Raw genomic sequence first — 17,536 nt, 5'->3', positions numbered from 1 at the left:
CATTCAGTATTCTTGAATCTTTTGTCAAATATTAGTGGACTGTGTGTGCTTGGGTTTATTTCTGGGCTCTTGATTCTGTTCCATTGGTCTATTTCTTTTTATGCAAATATGTGCTATTTTGATGACTATAGCTTTATAGTATAGCTTGAAATCAGAAAGTGATACCTCCTGCTTTAATCTTTTTTTTCCTAGGATTTGGGAAGGGGGCGCTATTCGGTGTCTTTTGTGGTCCCATATACATTTTAAGAGTGGTTTTTATACTTCTGTAAAAGAAAAAAATGCTATTGGAATCTTGACAGGGATTGCATTCAATCTATAGATGGCTTTTGGTAGAATTGACAGTTTAACAGTATTAATTGTTCCAGTGCATGAATACAGGATACTTTTTCATTTATTTGTCTTCTTCCTTTTCTTTCATCAGTGTCTTGTAGTTTTCAGAGTGGAGATGAATCACTTGCTTACATTTATTTCTAAGTATTTTGTTTTTGATCCTATTGTAAATAGGATCAATTTCTTTTTCAGAAAATCTGTCGCTAAGTATATAGAAATGCTACTGATATTTGTATGTTCATTTTGCATCTTGTGACCTTACTTAATTTATTGATTACATCTAACAGTTTTTTGTTTGGTTGAGTCTTTAGGATTTTCTCTATATAAAACCATTTCAACTGCAAATAGGGACAAGTTTTACTTCCTTTCTAATTCTGATACCTTTATTTCTTTTTCTTGCCTGATTGTTAGGACTTCTAGTACCATGTCTAATAGGAGTGGCGAAAAAAAAAAATAGGAGTGGCGAGATTGGACACCATTGTCTTGTTTCTGATTTAAGAGCAAAAACTTTCAACTTTTCGTCACTGAATGGGACATTAGCTGTGGGTTTGTCATGTAAGGCCTTTATTATGTTGAGATATTTCTTTTATGCCTAATTTGTTAAGAGTTTTTATCACAAAAAGATACTGAATTTTGTCAAATGCTTTTTCTGCATCTAGTGAGATACCATCATTCTTTTTTTTTTTTTATTCCATTAATGTGATGTATCACATTGATTGATTTGCTGGTGTTGAATCATTTGTGCATCTCAGGGATTAGTCCCACTTGATCATGGTAAATGTTTCTTTTAATATGCTGCTAAATTTGGTTTACTAGTATTTTATTGAGAATTTTTGCATCTATATTCATGAAGGATAGTGACCTATAGTTTTGGGGGGGGGGTTGCTTTTGCTTTATTTTGTTTTCTAGTAGTGTCCTTTTTCTGGTTTTGGTGTCCAGATAATGCTGGCCTCATAAAATGAGTTTGGGAGTGCTCACTCCTGTTTGATTTTTTGAAGAGCTTGAAAAGGATTGGTGTTGATTCTTCAGAATTAAATGAAATTCACCAGTGAGGCCATCTGGGCCTGGGCTTTTTTTTTGTTGGGAGATCTTTGAGTACTAATTCAATCTTTTTACTAGTAATTGGTCTATTCAGATTTTCGATTTCCTTTTTTTTTCTTCCCTGATTCAGCCTTGGTTAGTGGTATGTTTCTAGAAATTTTTCCATTTCTTATAGATTGTCTGTTTGTTGGAGTATAATTGTTTGTGGTAACCTGTACAATCCTTTTCATTTCTGGGGCATCAGTGATGGTAATGTCTCCCTTTTTATTTATAGTTTTTGTTGACTTGGGTAAAAAATAAATTTTAATTTATAATAGAGGGTTTGCTATTGTCTTTACTTTTTAATGAAGTCCCAAAACCCTTGATCTGAAATGTTACATTTTATTTCTTGTTTTGTGAAATTTAGTGTTGAGTCGTTGGCCCTTGGTTTGAAAAGCTTAATCTCACACATTTGTATAGAATGTTTGGTGTCATGTCCTCTTGATAAATTTTTCATGGATTTTTGTTTCCTTTTCACCTTTTAAAACTTTCTTTCACAGTCTCACCCTAGAGAACACCAAGAGTATTCTAAATTATTTACCTCAATTTGTATTGCTTTAATAAAAGGTTCAATATTTAGGACTTTGGAATCTTCCTAGTACTTAGATATTTTTCTTTTAATCCTTAAGGGAACATCTTTATATTTTTCTTAGTCTTTTTTTTTTTTTTTTTTTTTTTTGTAAAAAGCATCCCTAAAATAATCGAAGGTGGAAATTAAGTAATATTGTCCAATGGGAGTTATTCTTGAATGTTACAATTTAGTTACTTTTGCATTTTGAAGAACCAGAGCCAAAAATTAAAATGCTCATTAAAGTGGCATTGGAGAAATACCTTTAAATTCAATACTCAAACAGGTATTACTTAATAATGGATAAGCAAGTGGAAGAGATTTCATGGAAACAATTGGAAGTCATGAGGTATTCACTAGATATAATTTAAATACCATACAAGTGACTTCGTAGATGTTTAATCACTTAAATGTGTTTCAGTGGAGAATTTGTTTGGAAGTAAGATACTGAATCTTTTCCTTAAAAACAGCTGGATGCTGGGGCACCTAGGTGGCTCAGTTGGTTAAGCAGCTGCCTTTGGCTCAGTTATGATCCCAGGATCCTGGGATGGAGCTCAGCAGAGAATCTGCTTCTCCCTCTGCCCCTCCCCATGCTGATGCTCTCTCTCTTTTGCTCTCTCTCTGTCAAATAAATAAAAATCTTAAAAAAAAAAAAAAAAGCTGGAGGAAAACCAATTCATTATTTATTTATTGTCAAACAAAAGTAGTCCCATATATAAGAATTCTATTAGATTTATCCTTCATTTATCCAAGTAAAATTTTATTTTACCATTTTTAAAAGTGTTTAAAAATTCAGATTTTCCCTTTGCTTAATAAGCCATTTCCAAATAGAAAGTGCAAAGTGCATTGCAATGAAAATAGTTTAACTACTTCAAAGAATCAATATTAACACTCATTTGGGAACTGTTAACGTGCAAATTATTTACAACTATCTTATTGATTAACATTCGAAAAAAAGTTCAAAATAATTACATATTTTTCAGATACTTAAAAAAAGAACATGCAACTTAAAAAAAAAATACACTCTGAATTCATACATTTTACTAGATATTTAAACTAGCCTGTGTTGAAACTTGGATCTTTCTCCAAATCTATGCATATGGTCAAGAATTCTTTAATGATTTAGTTTGATTTTACTATTTTTTTAAATTTAACAATAATAATTTTTTACAGTCTGCTAGCTAGAGCAATAAAATGTCAATTTTATAAAATTCAAAAGATTTTCATGCTTATAAACAATTTTAAATTAATAAAAGATTCAGTTTATAATTTTAACATTAGTAGTTGTACATGAACTTTATTAAATTGTCATGAAATGCATTAACCCTGGATATGCTGTCAAGTAGGGTTCTTTGGCCCTGGTGTTAGTTTTTGAAACTTTTTTTTTCTAACTATTAGGAATGATTATATTACATGACTTTTATTTTTTAAAGTTTTAATAAATGTGTTTTTAATAGAAAAAAACAGTTATTTTGCCATTACTATATGTGTCTGTTGGAACCTTTTGTAAATCAATGATACATTATGGAACCTTAGTGATCTTAATTTTCCTATGTCTTTAAGTATTTTGCTATTTTCTGATCTTGAGAATTAATTCATTTTTTTTTCCAAATATGCCAAGTAAGGACTAAAATAATAAGTCAAGAGAAAAATGGAAGTGCCTAGAAGGATGATGCAATAGTGAAATAAGTCATCATTATATCACCTTCAGTTTTCTTATTGCATAGCCCATTATTCTATAACATTTTCATGAATGTTTAAAAAGTCTAGAGACAATCGTCTTTGTAGTCTTCCTATTCTAAGTTTTTAGTAAACACAATGGAGAACTCAGTATTTTTCATTTTCCATCTATAGCATCAAAGAAAAGAAAGTTGGCATAGGAAGATGCTTCAATTAGATGAATCAGAGGATGACTGCAAAGAGAATGATGGTAGTACTCTAGGCATGAATGATGATGGTGACATTGACTGTATAAGCAACATCGTTGACTGTTGTCTTCAGATGACAACATCCTAAATGGATTTTTCAAGCTCAGGCATCAATGAGTGAACAATATAGTTCAACAATATAGTTCGTTTTTTTCCCAGGCTTATTGAGGTATAATTGACGTGTAATAACATTGTGAAAGTTTAAGGTGTCCGGTGTGATTATTTGATATGCATATACATAGCAAAATGATTATCATAATAAAGTTAGTTAATGCATCCATCACCTCATATTGTTCTCATTAACAATATATTTCTAAAGATAAAAAGGAAATACAGTATTTTATATAGTCAATTGATCAGTAAGAAGGGTTTGTTTCATCACTATTTTGTGACAAGAACCTCAATGGTCCTGTTTAGCTCAAAGGAATAATAACAGTATTCTTTCTTTTATGACGTTGACACATCCAGATTTATTTGAAATGCTTCATAAGTGGGCAAATATTGAAAACTGGGGTGTAATAAAAGAGACTGGAAGAAAATAGATGACTTGAAAATGAGATAATCCATTGTGTTGATCATTGTAATTGGTTTTAGTAAAACTAAAACTAAAAGATAAATATATTTGGCAATTATGGAACAAGGAAGATTTCTATCCTCTCTTCAGCATAATTATGAGCTGTTGAAGATTTCCAAAGTAACACATTTTGAATTATACAAGTACAAAGAGAAGACCCAGAAGTGGTGATAAAGCTTACCTCTTAGATTTACCAATCTGGAATTGGTACTTAGAAAATGTTTCCAGGTTCATGCATGACAGTTGATGAGCTGTCAGTTGCCCATTATGGATATGTTGTCTTTCAAAACCAGGAGGTTAATGGATTTAGTGTGTGTACATTTTTATTTAAAATTCTGATGTTGTTTCATGGTATCTCTTCCTTCTTACTCTGTTAATTATTCATAAATTGACTTAAATATTAATAAAATGTTTGTTGGACCCAGACGGTAATGGTGATGGTATTTTTCTTGGTATATTGAGGGTTAAACGAATCCATTAAAATTACAAAGAGCTGATTTTGATTTAGGATGGTAAATCTAAAATTGAGATTAAGTCACCCCTCCATATATGATTAAAGGTTACACTAAGCTTTTTGTCAAAGTCAGTTTTTCTAAAAATTTTATGGAACCACCTTATAAAAATGACAAGTAAGTTGAAACAAACATTGTTCAATCAGCTTTTATCACTGGGTAGGTTTTATTTTTTCTCCTTCATATACATGTATTTTTAGTGTTCATTAAAAAAATCTTTCTTGGGTTTGCCTGTCATATCTGCCAACGTAAAGTTTAAAGATAGGATATTAATATAACCTATTTTAGTTTCTTAAATAAATTTTTTCTTGTAAAATCTCATGAGAGTTACAAAACTTATGAGGCCTACATTTGTTCATTTATAATTTTTTTTCCTGCCTCCTCCTTACTTTTACTCTCTTTTGTTGTCTTTTACACACACACCCCCGGGCCCATAAACCAAATGTTGTGGATGATTCTGTTACCTTTGCAATGAAATCACTTAGCAGTATATGTCATATAAGCAAAGTCTCTTCCTTATTATATTTATGAAGAGACCATTGAGTATCTTTAAATAGACACGGGCTCTAATAAAATCATTCTTGAAGTTATGGACATGCAAGTAGGTACACTGATAAGCCATTGCATCACAGCATTTTGTAAAATACTCCAGTTTTAAAATATATTGCTTGCCAATCTCTCAAGAAGTCTGATTCTTAATAGTGTGTTGACATTTAGATATTTTTAACCAAATATACTCAAGTAGTGTTAAACATCTGGCAACATTCCTAAGTAATACATATATAAAATTTAAAAAGCAAACAAACTATACGTTGGTGATTCAAAAATAATGTGGTTGTCTTTTTGCTAAAAGAAAATGAATCAGGCTAATACTAACTTTAAATGATTTTAACTTTAAGAAGTCTATTTATTAGGTGGCAGTAATATTTTACATTATACCCTAATATCTATAGTCTTAGTGAGCTGTACTGTATCCAAGCACCTTGCCTCCTTTTGTTTCTTTTCTAAGAAATTTCTCAATTAAATTCTGTTCTTTATTATAGAAATATGAAAAGGCATGATTTGGGAAAGGTAGGAAGGATTGTTAATGATTTCTCCTGCTTCAGTTATTTAAAGGAAAGAAAAGGAAGTTATCTGAAGAAATTCGGCTCACTTAGTTCCCTGAAGAGTTTTAATAGTAGGATCTGAGTAAATTCAGGCTTTAGATAGTCTCAGAATTCCTTCTTTCTTCAGCATTTCATTTTTTGCTAGAACGATGGAAGGTATTACAACTGAGTGCTTCTGGAAGCAGCATCTCAGGAAATACTCTTTGATTTACAGATTCATCTTATTAAAAAATAGGTTTCTATTAGAAGGTCTTCCTCCCTGTTTCATAATGGTGATGTTTATACAATTTAAAAAAAAATTAATGAAAAATAACCACATTGACTTAGAATTTTCTGAAAGCAATTATTCATCTTCCCTTCAAATCTATCCTAAATTTATTTCCTGCCCACTTTTCTACAGGATGATGTGATTACCTATTGTGTACACAGTTACATTTACACATATTATAGTAACTACATTTTTTTTTTAAGATTTTATTTATTTATTTGACAGAAAGCAAGAGAGCACAAGCAAGGGAGATGGAGAAGCACGCTCCCCGCTGAGCAGGGAGCCCAATGCAGGGCTCGATCCCAGGACGCTGGGATCCTGACCTGAGCCAAAGACAGGCACTTAACCTACTGAGCCACCCAAGTGTCCCAGAAACCACATTTTCTGAACTAAGAAATTGGTACAAGTACCTTGACACATTTTTCTAAATTAATGATTTTTATTTTAAAACCTTATAAAACTTTTTCAAATCATGTATAATATTTGAATTTATTTATACTTATAATAGCGAAGTCACACAAAAAGAAATAGCATGGGTGGGGAAAAGGAGTATTTTCTGTGAGGAACACCTTAGAAACAGAGTTACGGGTTCACCTGTAACCTGTCTTCTGCTTCTGTTAGGAATGGACCACACATTAAAAGTTCTACATACAGCAAATGAGTGAAGATTTAAAAATGGATACATTAAGCCTCTGATAGACTTGATGAGCATCTAGAGAATCACTCTCTTCTGTTTCCAATAGGTCATGATAAAAATGAAGCCTGTGATTATACTTCAGTATTTATGAATATGACTAAGACTGTCACACTTTGCATAGGCCTACAAGATACTTGTCAGTGCTTCCATTTCTTTAAAAACAGAAATCCCACGGATTACTTATGGAATATGTAATGTTTCAAGAACGATGTCAGAAGTGAACCTAATCTGTAGTATTCAACCCTGCATCTAGCTCATCACATGAGTCCATGTCATGTGCATCTCTCTCTTTTTTTTTTCTGCACTTTTACTTTTTCCTTCATAAGCTCCCAGTAATGTAAGAAAGCTAATTCTAGCTCCCATATAGAGCTATGTCACTATAAAAGAGACTTAGCATCCTTATTGTTACTATGTGGAAAGTGCTCATGAAAATTCAGAAACTCAAAAAAAAAAAAAAAGAAAGAAAGAAAGAAAGAAAGAAAGAAAGAAAGAAAGAAAGAAAGAAAGAAAAGAAAGAGAAAGAAAGAAAGGAAGAAAGAAGAAAGAAAGAAAGAAAGAAAGAAAGAAAGAAAGAAAGAAAGAAAAGAAAAAGAAAGAAGGAAGAAAAGGGAGGTAGGGAGGCATATAGAGAGAGAGAAAGAACGAAAAAGAAAAAAAGAAAGAAGAAAGAACGAAAGAAAGAAAGAGAAAAAGAAAAAAAATAAAGAAAGAAAGAAAGAAAGAAAAGAAGAAAAGAAAAAAGAAGAAAGAAGAAAGAAGACAAGCAAGAAAAGAAAGAGAGAAAGAAAGAAGAAATAAAGGTAAAAGGCAGAGAGTAGAAGAAAAAGACGCAAGACCGAAAGAAGAAAAAAGAAGAAAGAAGACTAAAGAAAGAAACAATCAAAAAAGAAAATCAATGAAAACCGTAAGAAAAAAGAAAAAAGAAAATTCAGAAACTCGGTGTGCTTTGGAAGACACTTATATAACACCAAAGTATTTTCTTTAATTGATTTGATCACTTTAACAATATGGGTTAATTTATAGGACTTCCGGTAGCGATTTCCAATTTAATAGGAATGGCAAACTATGTTACTAAAGAGGTGGCTATAATGCATATATACGTATGTACGTTATGTTTTACATACATATACGCACACACATATATAGACTTACAAATACTAGATTCTTTTGCTTCTTGGTATCGTAACATAATATTAGTTATGCCTCTTCTTAACTTTTTTATTTTTATTTTCAGAACACCGCTGTTGGCATTTAATTGGAAACAAAAGATGAAGAAGGAGAAGCAGTGTATTCACTAAGGATTCTATCCGCCCGCCGCCGCAGACCTGTGTATTAAGGAATTCTGCTGCTGCTTCTTGTGGAGTTGATCAGCTCTGTGGTCAAACTACTTTGGAATCTGCCTGCCTTTCCTCTTGTCACAGGGAACCCTGGTTGGAATGTAACCGTGCATCTCTGTCTGATGACTATGGAAGGTGATAAACTGACACTCACTTATTAAAATTACATCTCACTCACCCACAGAAAACCATTCTTTAACGTGAATAGAAACCAAGCCCTTGTGAACACTTCTATTGAACATGACTCATGGAGAAGAGCTTGGCTCTGATGTGCACCAGGATTCTATTGTTTTAACTTACCTAGAAGGATTACTAATGCATCAGGCAGCAGAGGGCTCAGGTACTGCCGTTGACAAAAAGTCTGCTGGGCATAATGAAGAAGATCAGAACTTTAACATTTCTGGTAATGCATTTCCCGCCTGTCAAAGTAATGGTCCAGTTCTCAATACACATTCATATCAGGGATCTGGCATGCTGCACCTCAAAAAAGCCAGGCTCTTGCAGTCTTCTGAGGACTGGAATGCCGCGAAGCGGAAGAGGCTGTCTGATTCCATCGTAAATTTAAACGTGAAGAAGGAAGCTTTGCTGGCTGGCATGGTTGACAATGTGCCTAAAGGCAAACAAGATAGCACATTACTGGCCTCTTTGCTTCAGTCATTCAGCTCCAGGCTGCAGACCGTTGCTCTGTCGCAACAAATTAGGCAGAGCCTCAAGGAGCAAGGATATGCACTCGGTCATGATTCTTTAAAAGTGGAGAAAGATTTAAGGTGCTATGGTGTTGCATCAAGTCACTTAAAAACTTTGTTGAAGAAAAGTAAAGCTAAAGATCAAAAGCCTGATACCAATCTTCCTGACGTAAGTAAAAACCTCATCAGAGACAGGTTCGTAGAGTCACCACATCATGTTGGACAAAGTGGAACAAAAGTCATGAGCGAACCGTTGTCATGTGCTGCCAGGTTACAGGCTGTTGCAAGCATGGTGGAAAAGAGGGCTAGTCCAGCCACTTCACCCAAACCTAGTGTTGCTTGTAGCCAGTTAGCGTTACTCCTTTCAAGTGAAGCCCATTTGCAGCAGTATTCTCGAGAACACGCTTTAAAAACGCAAAATGCGAATCAGGCAGCAAGTGAAAGACTTGCCGCCATGGCCAGATTACAAGAAAATGGCCAGAAGGAGGTTGGCAGTTTCCAGCTCTCAAAAGGAATGTCAAGCCATCTCAATGGTCAGGCGAGAACATCATCGAGCAAGCTAATGGCGAGCAAAAATACAGCGTTTCAGAACCCGATGGGTGTTGTTCCTTCTTCCCCCAAAAATGCAGGCTATAAGAACTCACTGGAAAGAAACCATCTAAAACAAGCTGCTAATAATAGTTTGCTTTTACATCTTCTGAAGAGCCAGACCATACCAAAGCCGATGAATGGACATAATCACAGTGAGAGAGGAAGCATCTTTGAGGATAGTAGTACCCCTACAACCATCGATGAGTACTCGGATAACAACCCTAGTTTTACAGATGATAGCAGTGGTGACGAAAGTTCCTATTCCAACTGTGTTCCCATAGACTTGTCTTGCAAACATCGAATTGAGAAACCAGAACCTGACCAGCCTGTTTCTCTTGATAATTTAACCCAGTCCTTGCTAAACACTTGGGATCCCAAAGTCCCCACTGTAGACGTCAAAGAAGATCAAGATACCTCAAAGAATTCTAGGCTCAATTCGCACCAGAAAGTGACTCTTCTTCAGTTGCTACTTGGCCATAAGAATGAAGAAAGTGTAGAAAGAAACAGCAGCCCCCAGGAAGTACACGGCGATGTGACCAAGTTCGGTAGCCAGAACTTCGCGAGGACTTCCGTAATAGAGAGCCCCAGTACGAGCAGGACTACCCCCGTGAGCACTCCTCCTTTACTTTCCTCCACAAAAGCAGAGTCTCCCATCAACCTTTCCCAACACTCTCTGGTCATCAAGTGGAATCCCCCACCGTTCGCCTGCGGCTCCCAGGCTGAAAAGCCAGCGACCTCCGCGTCGAACCCCCTGATGGACCTTACAAAGAGCAAAGACCCGCTGGGAGAGAAGCCGGCCCACAGCGAGGGCGCACAGAACTCCGCGACCTTCAGTGCCAGCAAGCTGCTGCAGAACCTGGCTCAGTGCGGAATGCAGGCGTCCGCCCCGGGAGAGGAGCAGCGGCCTAGCAAGCAGCTGCTGAGCGTGAACGCGGACCGGCCCCTGGGCATGGTGGAGAGGCTGAGTAGCCCTCTGCTCTCAAACAAAACCAACGCGGCGGAAGACAACAGGGCGTTCGGCAGTCCAGCGGCAGGCCCCGAGGCGGGACTTTCTGGCTCCGAGATCGAGAATCTGCTGGAGAGGCGCACTGTCCTCCAGCTGCTCCTGGGGAACCCCAACAAAGGGAAGGGCGACAAGAAAGACAAGACTCCTCTGAGAGATGAAAGTGCTCAGGAACACGCGGACAGGGCTTTAAGCGAACAGATACTGACGGTGAAAATAAAATCCGAGCCCTGCGATGACCCGCGCAGCCCCAGTCCGAGCGTGCGCCTGAGCCCCGACGCCAGGGGCGCCCCGTTCCCAGGGGCGGCGCCTCCCGCGCAGAGGAGCGCGCCCGACGGTCTCAAGTCGGAGCCCGTTTCACCGCAGGATTTCTCCTTCTCCAAGAACGGCCTGTTGAGTCGGCTGCTGAGACAGAACCAGGAGAGTTACCTGGCGGAGGAGGGGGACGGCAGCCGCAGGAGCGGGGAGCTGGCGCTCCTGGAGGCCAGGACCCTCTGCGTGGTCCCCAAGAAGAGGAAGCTTTATAGCGAGCCCTTGGAAAACCCGTTTAAAAGGATGAGGAACAGCGTAGCTGACGCCGCCGACAGCCACGGCGCCCCGGAGGGGCTGTACGGGCCCCCGCTGAGCCAGCAGGAGCTGAAATGCAGCAGAAGTGATCTTGAGTTCAAATTCCCCGGCAGCCAGGGCCCCGCGGGCGACGCCGAGCACCGCGCGTGGGCCCGAGAGAGCAAGAGCTTCAACGTCCTCAAGCAGCTGCTCCTGTCGGAAAACTGCGTCCGGGATCTGTCCCAGCACAGGAGCGGCTCCGCCGGGGAGGGCAGGAGGAAGGGACACCGGGGCGCGGCGGGCGGCGGCAAGCCCGAGCTGAGCATTCCGGCCCTCGACGGGCTGCTGTACGGCCCCGCGCAGCCCGGCGGCTGCGGGGACAGCAGGACGGGCCCCGGCCCCCGCCCCGGCCCCGGCCCCGGCCCCCGCCCCCGCCCCTGCCCCTGCCCGGCGCGCGCCCCGCCCAGCCCCCCCTTCCCCGAGCCCGGGGGCTGCGCGGGCTCCAGGCCGGAGCCGGGGCCAGCGAACGGCTGTGCGGGCGGCGCCGGCGACAAGGGCCCCATTAAGTGGGTCATCGCCGACGCGGACAGGAACGGGTACGAGAGGGACTGCCCGCGGCTGACCAAAACCAACCCCATCCTCTACTACATGCTGCAGAAAGGGGGCGGCCCCGTCGCCGGCCGGGACACGCAGGACAAGGACGCGTGGGGGGAGCCCTCCTCCGCGGAGAGCGTCGCGCAGGTCACGGTCAAGGAAGAGTTCCTCCCCGCGGCGGAAACCAGGGCGGCCGGCTTCAGCCTGAGAGGCCCCTACAGCAGCCCCCCGGGGAGGAGCGCCCCTCGCCCGCACAGCGCGAACGGGGAGGGGTACGGACTGCTGGGAAACGTGCTGGCCATAAAGAAAGAAGCCGAGTGAAATGTACCCGCCATCCAGCTCCCGATCTTCTCTTTCCTTGTCTTTTCTTTTCCTTTTTTTTTTTTTTTTTTTTTTTTTTGCAAACTGCTTAGTATGAACTTGCGACCTGTATAAATAAGAGCATGATTTGAGAAAAGCATGGTATAACTGAAACTTTTTTCATTTCGAGAAGTATTGGTTGCTGGTGATGTCTAAATATGCACACTACTTTTTTGCTTTACGTTAGATGTCATGAGGAAACTACTGAACTAGCAAATTGGTTGTTTAACACTCTGTATGCACCAAACAACAACTGTGAGTAGCCTATGAATGAAAATCTTTTATAATCCAGTAATAGGCGTAAATTAAAATGTAAATCTCCATCCATAGTGGATTAATGCATTTTGCTGCCTTTATTAGGGTACTTTATTTTGCTTTTCAGACGTCGGCCTACATAACACATTTGTTTTTAAATCCAAATTGTTCAATGACTCTTTAAATATTAATCGTTGAATTAAAAAAAAGAACCTAATTCACTTCTCATTATCCGATTCAGAAATAAATTAGAAAAAATAGGCTTACATTTTTCACTTTTGCTAAAAAAAAAAAAAAGAAGAAGAAGAAGAAGACGTATTTATTTTTAACTCTTGGAAGGGGTTTTGTGGTTCCCAATGTGTCTGCCCCACCCCAGTCCTTTTCAATATGTATTTCTTTAAACCTTGTACTACTTAGTAAAAATTGATTACAATTGATGGAAGTTTGATAGATCCTTAAAAAAAGGCAGATTTCCATTTTTGTATTTTAGCTACTTTACTAAATTAATATTCCTCCTTTTACAGAATTAGGAAAGTTAACCATTTACCTTCAGGTGGTTTCCTGAATAGTTGACTATTTAAGAAGTTGTTTTTAACAGAAGCAAAATGGCTTTTCTTTGGACAATTTTCACCATCTCTTGTAAAAGTTACTTCTCACCATTTCTGTGGTACCTGTGAGTCTTACGACCAGGGTTTCTTAAAAGCTGGACTCAGACCACCTGCATTAGAATCATCTGGAGCACTTGTTTTAAAATGCAGATTCCTAGGCAGCATCTCAGATCTACAGATCAAGAATCTCTGCTAAGTGGACCTGGGAATCTCCCAGCTGCATCTTAACACACTTCCTAGATGTTTCTTCTGCACACTCAAGTTTGAGAACCATTGCTTATGACTTTTCTCAGAACACAGGACTGTAAAAAACAAACAAACAAAAAACCAAACTACTTGATGCCTATATTTTCCCCAATACAGTTATACATCAACTCAAAATTTGCAATATTGTAGTTCATATATACCGTTATGTCTTTGGAAATCGGGTTCAGAATACTTTTTATGACAAAAAAAAAAAATTGGGTGGAGGGGACAACTTTCATATCTGGCTCAACATCTCAGGAAAATCTGTGATTATTTGTGTGTTCTAATGAGTAACATCTACTTAATTAGCCTTAGGGATGGAATAACAGGGCCACTTACCAAACTCAGGTGATTCCAGGATGGTTTGGAAACTTCTCCTGAATACATCCTTAGTTTCTATTAAAATCATTGTCCTAAGAACATTGCTGACCAAGACAAAAATATTTCTCTCAAACCCAAGAAAGGCACTCAACTCAGATTGACTAAAGAGAAAAGTACAGAGGGCACATATACATGACAAAGTTGCACACAGTCCCTCCATTGGTCCTACTCTTTTAAAATTGCAATTAAGACATAAACATTGATGTTCTCTTGGAAGAACTTCTTATCGAGCCACATGGGGTTTTGATCTTGAAACAAGTCCCTATGTTTTAAGTTCAGCTTTCACAGTCCACAGTTTGTTCACCAGATAATACTTTTGTTTTTAAAAGTGAACCAGGTTTGCAACTGACCTATCAAAAAATTGTTATATAATCAACTATTAATTAGAAGGAAATCTATTTGAAGTTGTTCTACTTGAAGTTGTTTCTAAGATTTTTTATATTAAAAATGGGTGTTATTTCCTATATGATCTAAAACCCTAAATGATTATTTTTTTCTCAAAATGATTTGTAAATAGTTACTGGATATATTATAAAACAATAGTCAGGAGTGAATATTATGCTACATCATGGAGAGATGAAGGTGTATGCTTATTCTGAAGTGAAAATCCCACTGGCCAGTGAATATATTCTATTCCATCCCATATTGACTCTGTGACAATCTTATTGTCTCCACCATATAAATAAGTTTTTAAGCAAGTCATTTTTTTTTTTTCCTGCCATTGTGAAAGGTCTGCAGCCTTAGAGGTATGCTAGAAAAATTGTTGGTATTCCCCTTTGGTCGGGGGAAAATGGGCTTTCACAAGGGAGTGAAATTTAGGTCAGGGAAAAGAGTATCAAGGGCCAGCATTGCTATCTTTTTGTTTGTTTCTTTGATTGGTTGGTTGTTTTTGTTGTTGTCATTGTTAACAGTTAAAGGAATGAGGATATGTAATACGTAGATAAACATGACCAGAAGAATGATGTTCTGATTTACTAGAGAATGTCCCCAGTTTGACTTTAGGGTGATTTTAAAGAACAGTCAGAAAGGGCATACATCCATAACTTCACTTTGTTTATGCATATGTAGTTACAAGACGCGCATACACACGTTTTCAAGGACTATTTTAGATATCTAGACAATTTCTTCCCGATGAAGTCGTTTGTGAAAGGGTACTACAGCTCTCATTGACATCAGTAAGGTAGCATTACCTGTTTATTCTCTGGTACGTGTTACAGAAGAGTAAACTGGTGAGAGTATATATTTTATATATATATATATATAATATGTATATATATATATATTGACTTGTTACATGAAGATGTTAAAATCAGTTTTTAAAGGTGATGTAAATAGTGATTTCCTTAATGAAAAATACATATTTTGTATTGTTCTAATGCAACAGAAAAGCCTTTTAACCTCTTCAGTTTCTGTATATTCCATGTATAAGTGTAAATATAATCAGACAGGTTTAAAAATTGTGCATGATGTATACAGTTGCAAGTCTGGACAAATGTATAGAATAAACCTTTTATTTAAGTTGTGATTACCTGCTGCATGAAAAGTGCATGGGGGACCCTGTGCATCTGTGCATTTGGCAAAATGTCTTAACAAGTCAGATCAGATGTTCATCCCAACATGACAGTATTCCATTTCTGGATATGACTTCTGTGGTTTAAGCTTTGTGAAAGAATGTGCTTTGAATCCAAGGGTCTTAAAACTTTTTAAAATCAAGTCAACCACTTTTCAACATTAAGAGTTCACACAACTACTTTCATGAATTTTTTAATCCCATTGAAAATGTAATATTATACCAGGAGTATTCCAGTCTGCTGGAATACAGGGACATTACCGTTCATATGAATTTTGGGGTTTACACAACCAATTTTAATGCTATCGGCTTAGTAATATAATTTGTCATTTTTATTAGAAATTTAATTTCTTCATGTGATATCATGAAACTGTACATACTGCGGTGTGAATTTTTTTTGTTTTGTTTTTTAATCTTTTAGTGTTTACTTCCTGCAGTGAATTTGAATAAATGAGAAAAAATGCATTGTCTATGGTTTCAAATGACTGTTATTTTGTGGGTTTTCTCTGGTTTTTAGGTCTTCCATAAATATAAAACTCTCTGGTCATGGAAATAGCAAGTCTTCAAGACTGCTTTACCCTTCTCAGGAAAAGAAGGAAAATGAAAAGAGAAGAAAAAGAAGGTGGCCATGAGTTAATGTATCTAGAGGCAGGGCAATTGAAGCATAGCTCAAAAAGACAACCAGCCTACCTAGCCTCACTTCTGTTATTTGGTGTGTAACTGAATGATCACTGGAGATTTTCAAAGTGGGAAGAATTTGTGAGTGTTCAGAAATAAAGATTTGATAAATTTTATTAGGTTTTCATCCAGTTTTCACTGAGTGTTATGTTCATTTTAAATTTTAAAAAAGGGCACCTGGGTGGCTCAGTCTGTTAAGTGTCTGACTCTTGATTTCGGCTCAGGTCATCATCTCGGGGTCATGGGATCTAGCCAGCCCCAGGTTGGACTCTGTGCTCAGCAGGGACTTTGCTCAAGATTCTCTCCCTTGCCCTCTGCCTCTCCCCCCACTCCTCCCCCCCACCTGCTTGATCTCACTCGCTCTTTCTCTCTCTTTAAAAATACATAAGTATTTTAAAAACAGAAAATAAAGGTCTTCAGTCATCTCCCCAAAATGAACATATATGTGTGTGTACCCACACATCTATATGTAAATATATATGTATATAGTAATTAGTAGTTAACCATGCTAAGCAAAATATGTAATAAGTAATGGAGACCAATTTATTTAGGAAAAAAGGAATTCTTGTAACCAATGGCCTGGGAACTTGTATTTTTACATATATATTATTAATGATAATTTAGGAGGAAGGCATTTTCCCAAAATGAAGGTCTATTTTCTGGCACTAAAATAAGTCTGTAATGAAAATTCTGCAGCTACTATCCCAACGTTTATAAGTATTGTCTAAAAAAATAACTGAGGAGCAGAATGCATTCAGCTATTCTGTTATTAAAATATTGAAGTTACACTTTGTGATAATATATGGATACCATCGTTAGCATCAAAAGATGGATGCAGGGATCCCTGGGTGGCGCAGCGGTTTGGCGCCTGCCTTTGGCCCAGGGCGCGATCCTGGAGACCCAGGATCGAATCCCACGTCAGGCTCCCGGTGCATGGAGCCTGCTTCTCCCTCTGCCTGTGTCTCTGCCTCTCTCTCTCTCTCTCTCTGTGACTATCCTAAATAAATAAATAAAATATTTAAAAAAAAAAAAAAAAAAAAAAAAAAAAAACAAAAGATGGATGCACAACCATGTTTTGTTTTATTTATTGATTTATACTGTGAAAATACATAACAAGACCATTGAGTAATTGCCTAGTAAGGGTTTCTTTTATTTTAGTTTATTTTTATTTTTATTGTTTTAGTTTGGTTGTTTATTTAAGTAATCTCTACATTACTCTACATCCAGCATGGGGCTTGAACTCGTCACCCCCACGTTCGAGAGTCTGCATGCTCTTCCAACTGAGCCGGCCAGGCACCCCCCAAGGGATTTTTAAGAAGAGAACAACAACTTAGTTGTTCACTTCACTACAAGATAGGGCCAATGACTTAAACATGGAGAGTCTTTACTAATCAGAATTTTTTCTACCACTGGTATCAGTAAACTGTGACCTATTTGGTTATTTAAAAAAAAAAAAAAAAAAAGTAGGTTTTAAATGTTTGTTACTAAGCATGTCACTTTTTGTTTATTCCATGAAACTTAGAGGACCTGGTAAGGGTTGGTGGAGGGATCTATTACAGTACAGTAATATTTACAACATCTTAAAGATGTTCATCGATAAGTTAAAGACTCCTGCTCT

The 17,536-nt window shown here is 37.7% G+C and overlaps 1 protein-coding gene across 7 annotated transcripts in view; it reads left to right on the top strand.

Annotated features, from left to right (window-relative positions):
• Positions 1-15,710, top strand: part of NRIP1 (nuclear receptor interacting protein 1) — a 99,652-nt gene extending 83,942 nt beyond the window's left edge. For all 7 annotated transcript variants that reach the window (XM_035709353.2, XM_035709350.2, XM_035709351.2 and 4 more), the window contains one exon: positions 8,298-15,710. In XM_035709353.2, the coding sequence (XP_035565246.2) occupies positions 8,641-12,141 (3,501 nt within the window). In that variant the 5' untranslated portion in view covers positions 8,298-8,640 and the 3' untranslated portion in view covers positions 12,142-15,710. The remainder of the gene's footprint in view (positions 1-8,297) is intronic.
• The last annotated feature ends 1,826 nt before the right edge of the window (positions 15,711-17,536 follow it).

The sequence above is a fragment of the Canis lupus genome, chromosome 31 (genome assembly GCF_003254725.2).
Source record: "Canis lupus dingo isolate Sandy chromosome 31, ASM325472v2, whole genome shotgun sequence".
Classification (NCBI taxonomy): domain Eukaryota; kingdom Metazoa; phylum Chordata; class Mammalia; order Carnivora; family Canidae; genus Canis; species Canis lupus.
Note: the sequence above shows the minus strand (reverse complement) of the source record. Positions and strands in the feature narration are given on the sequence as shown.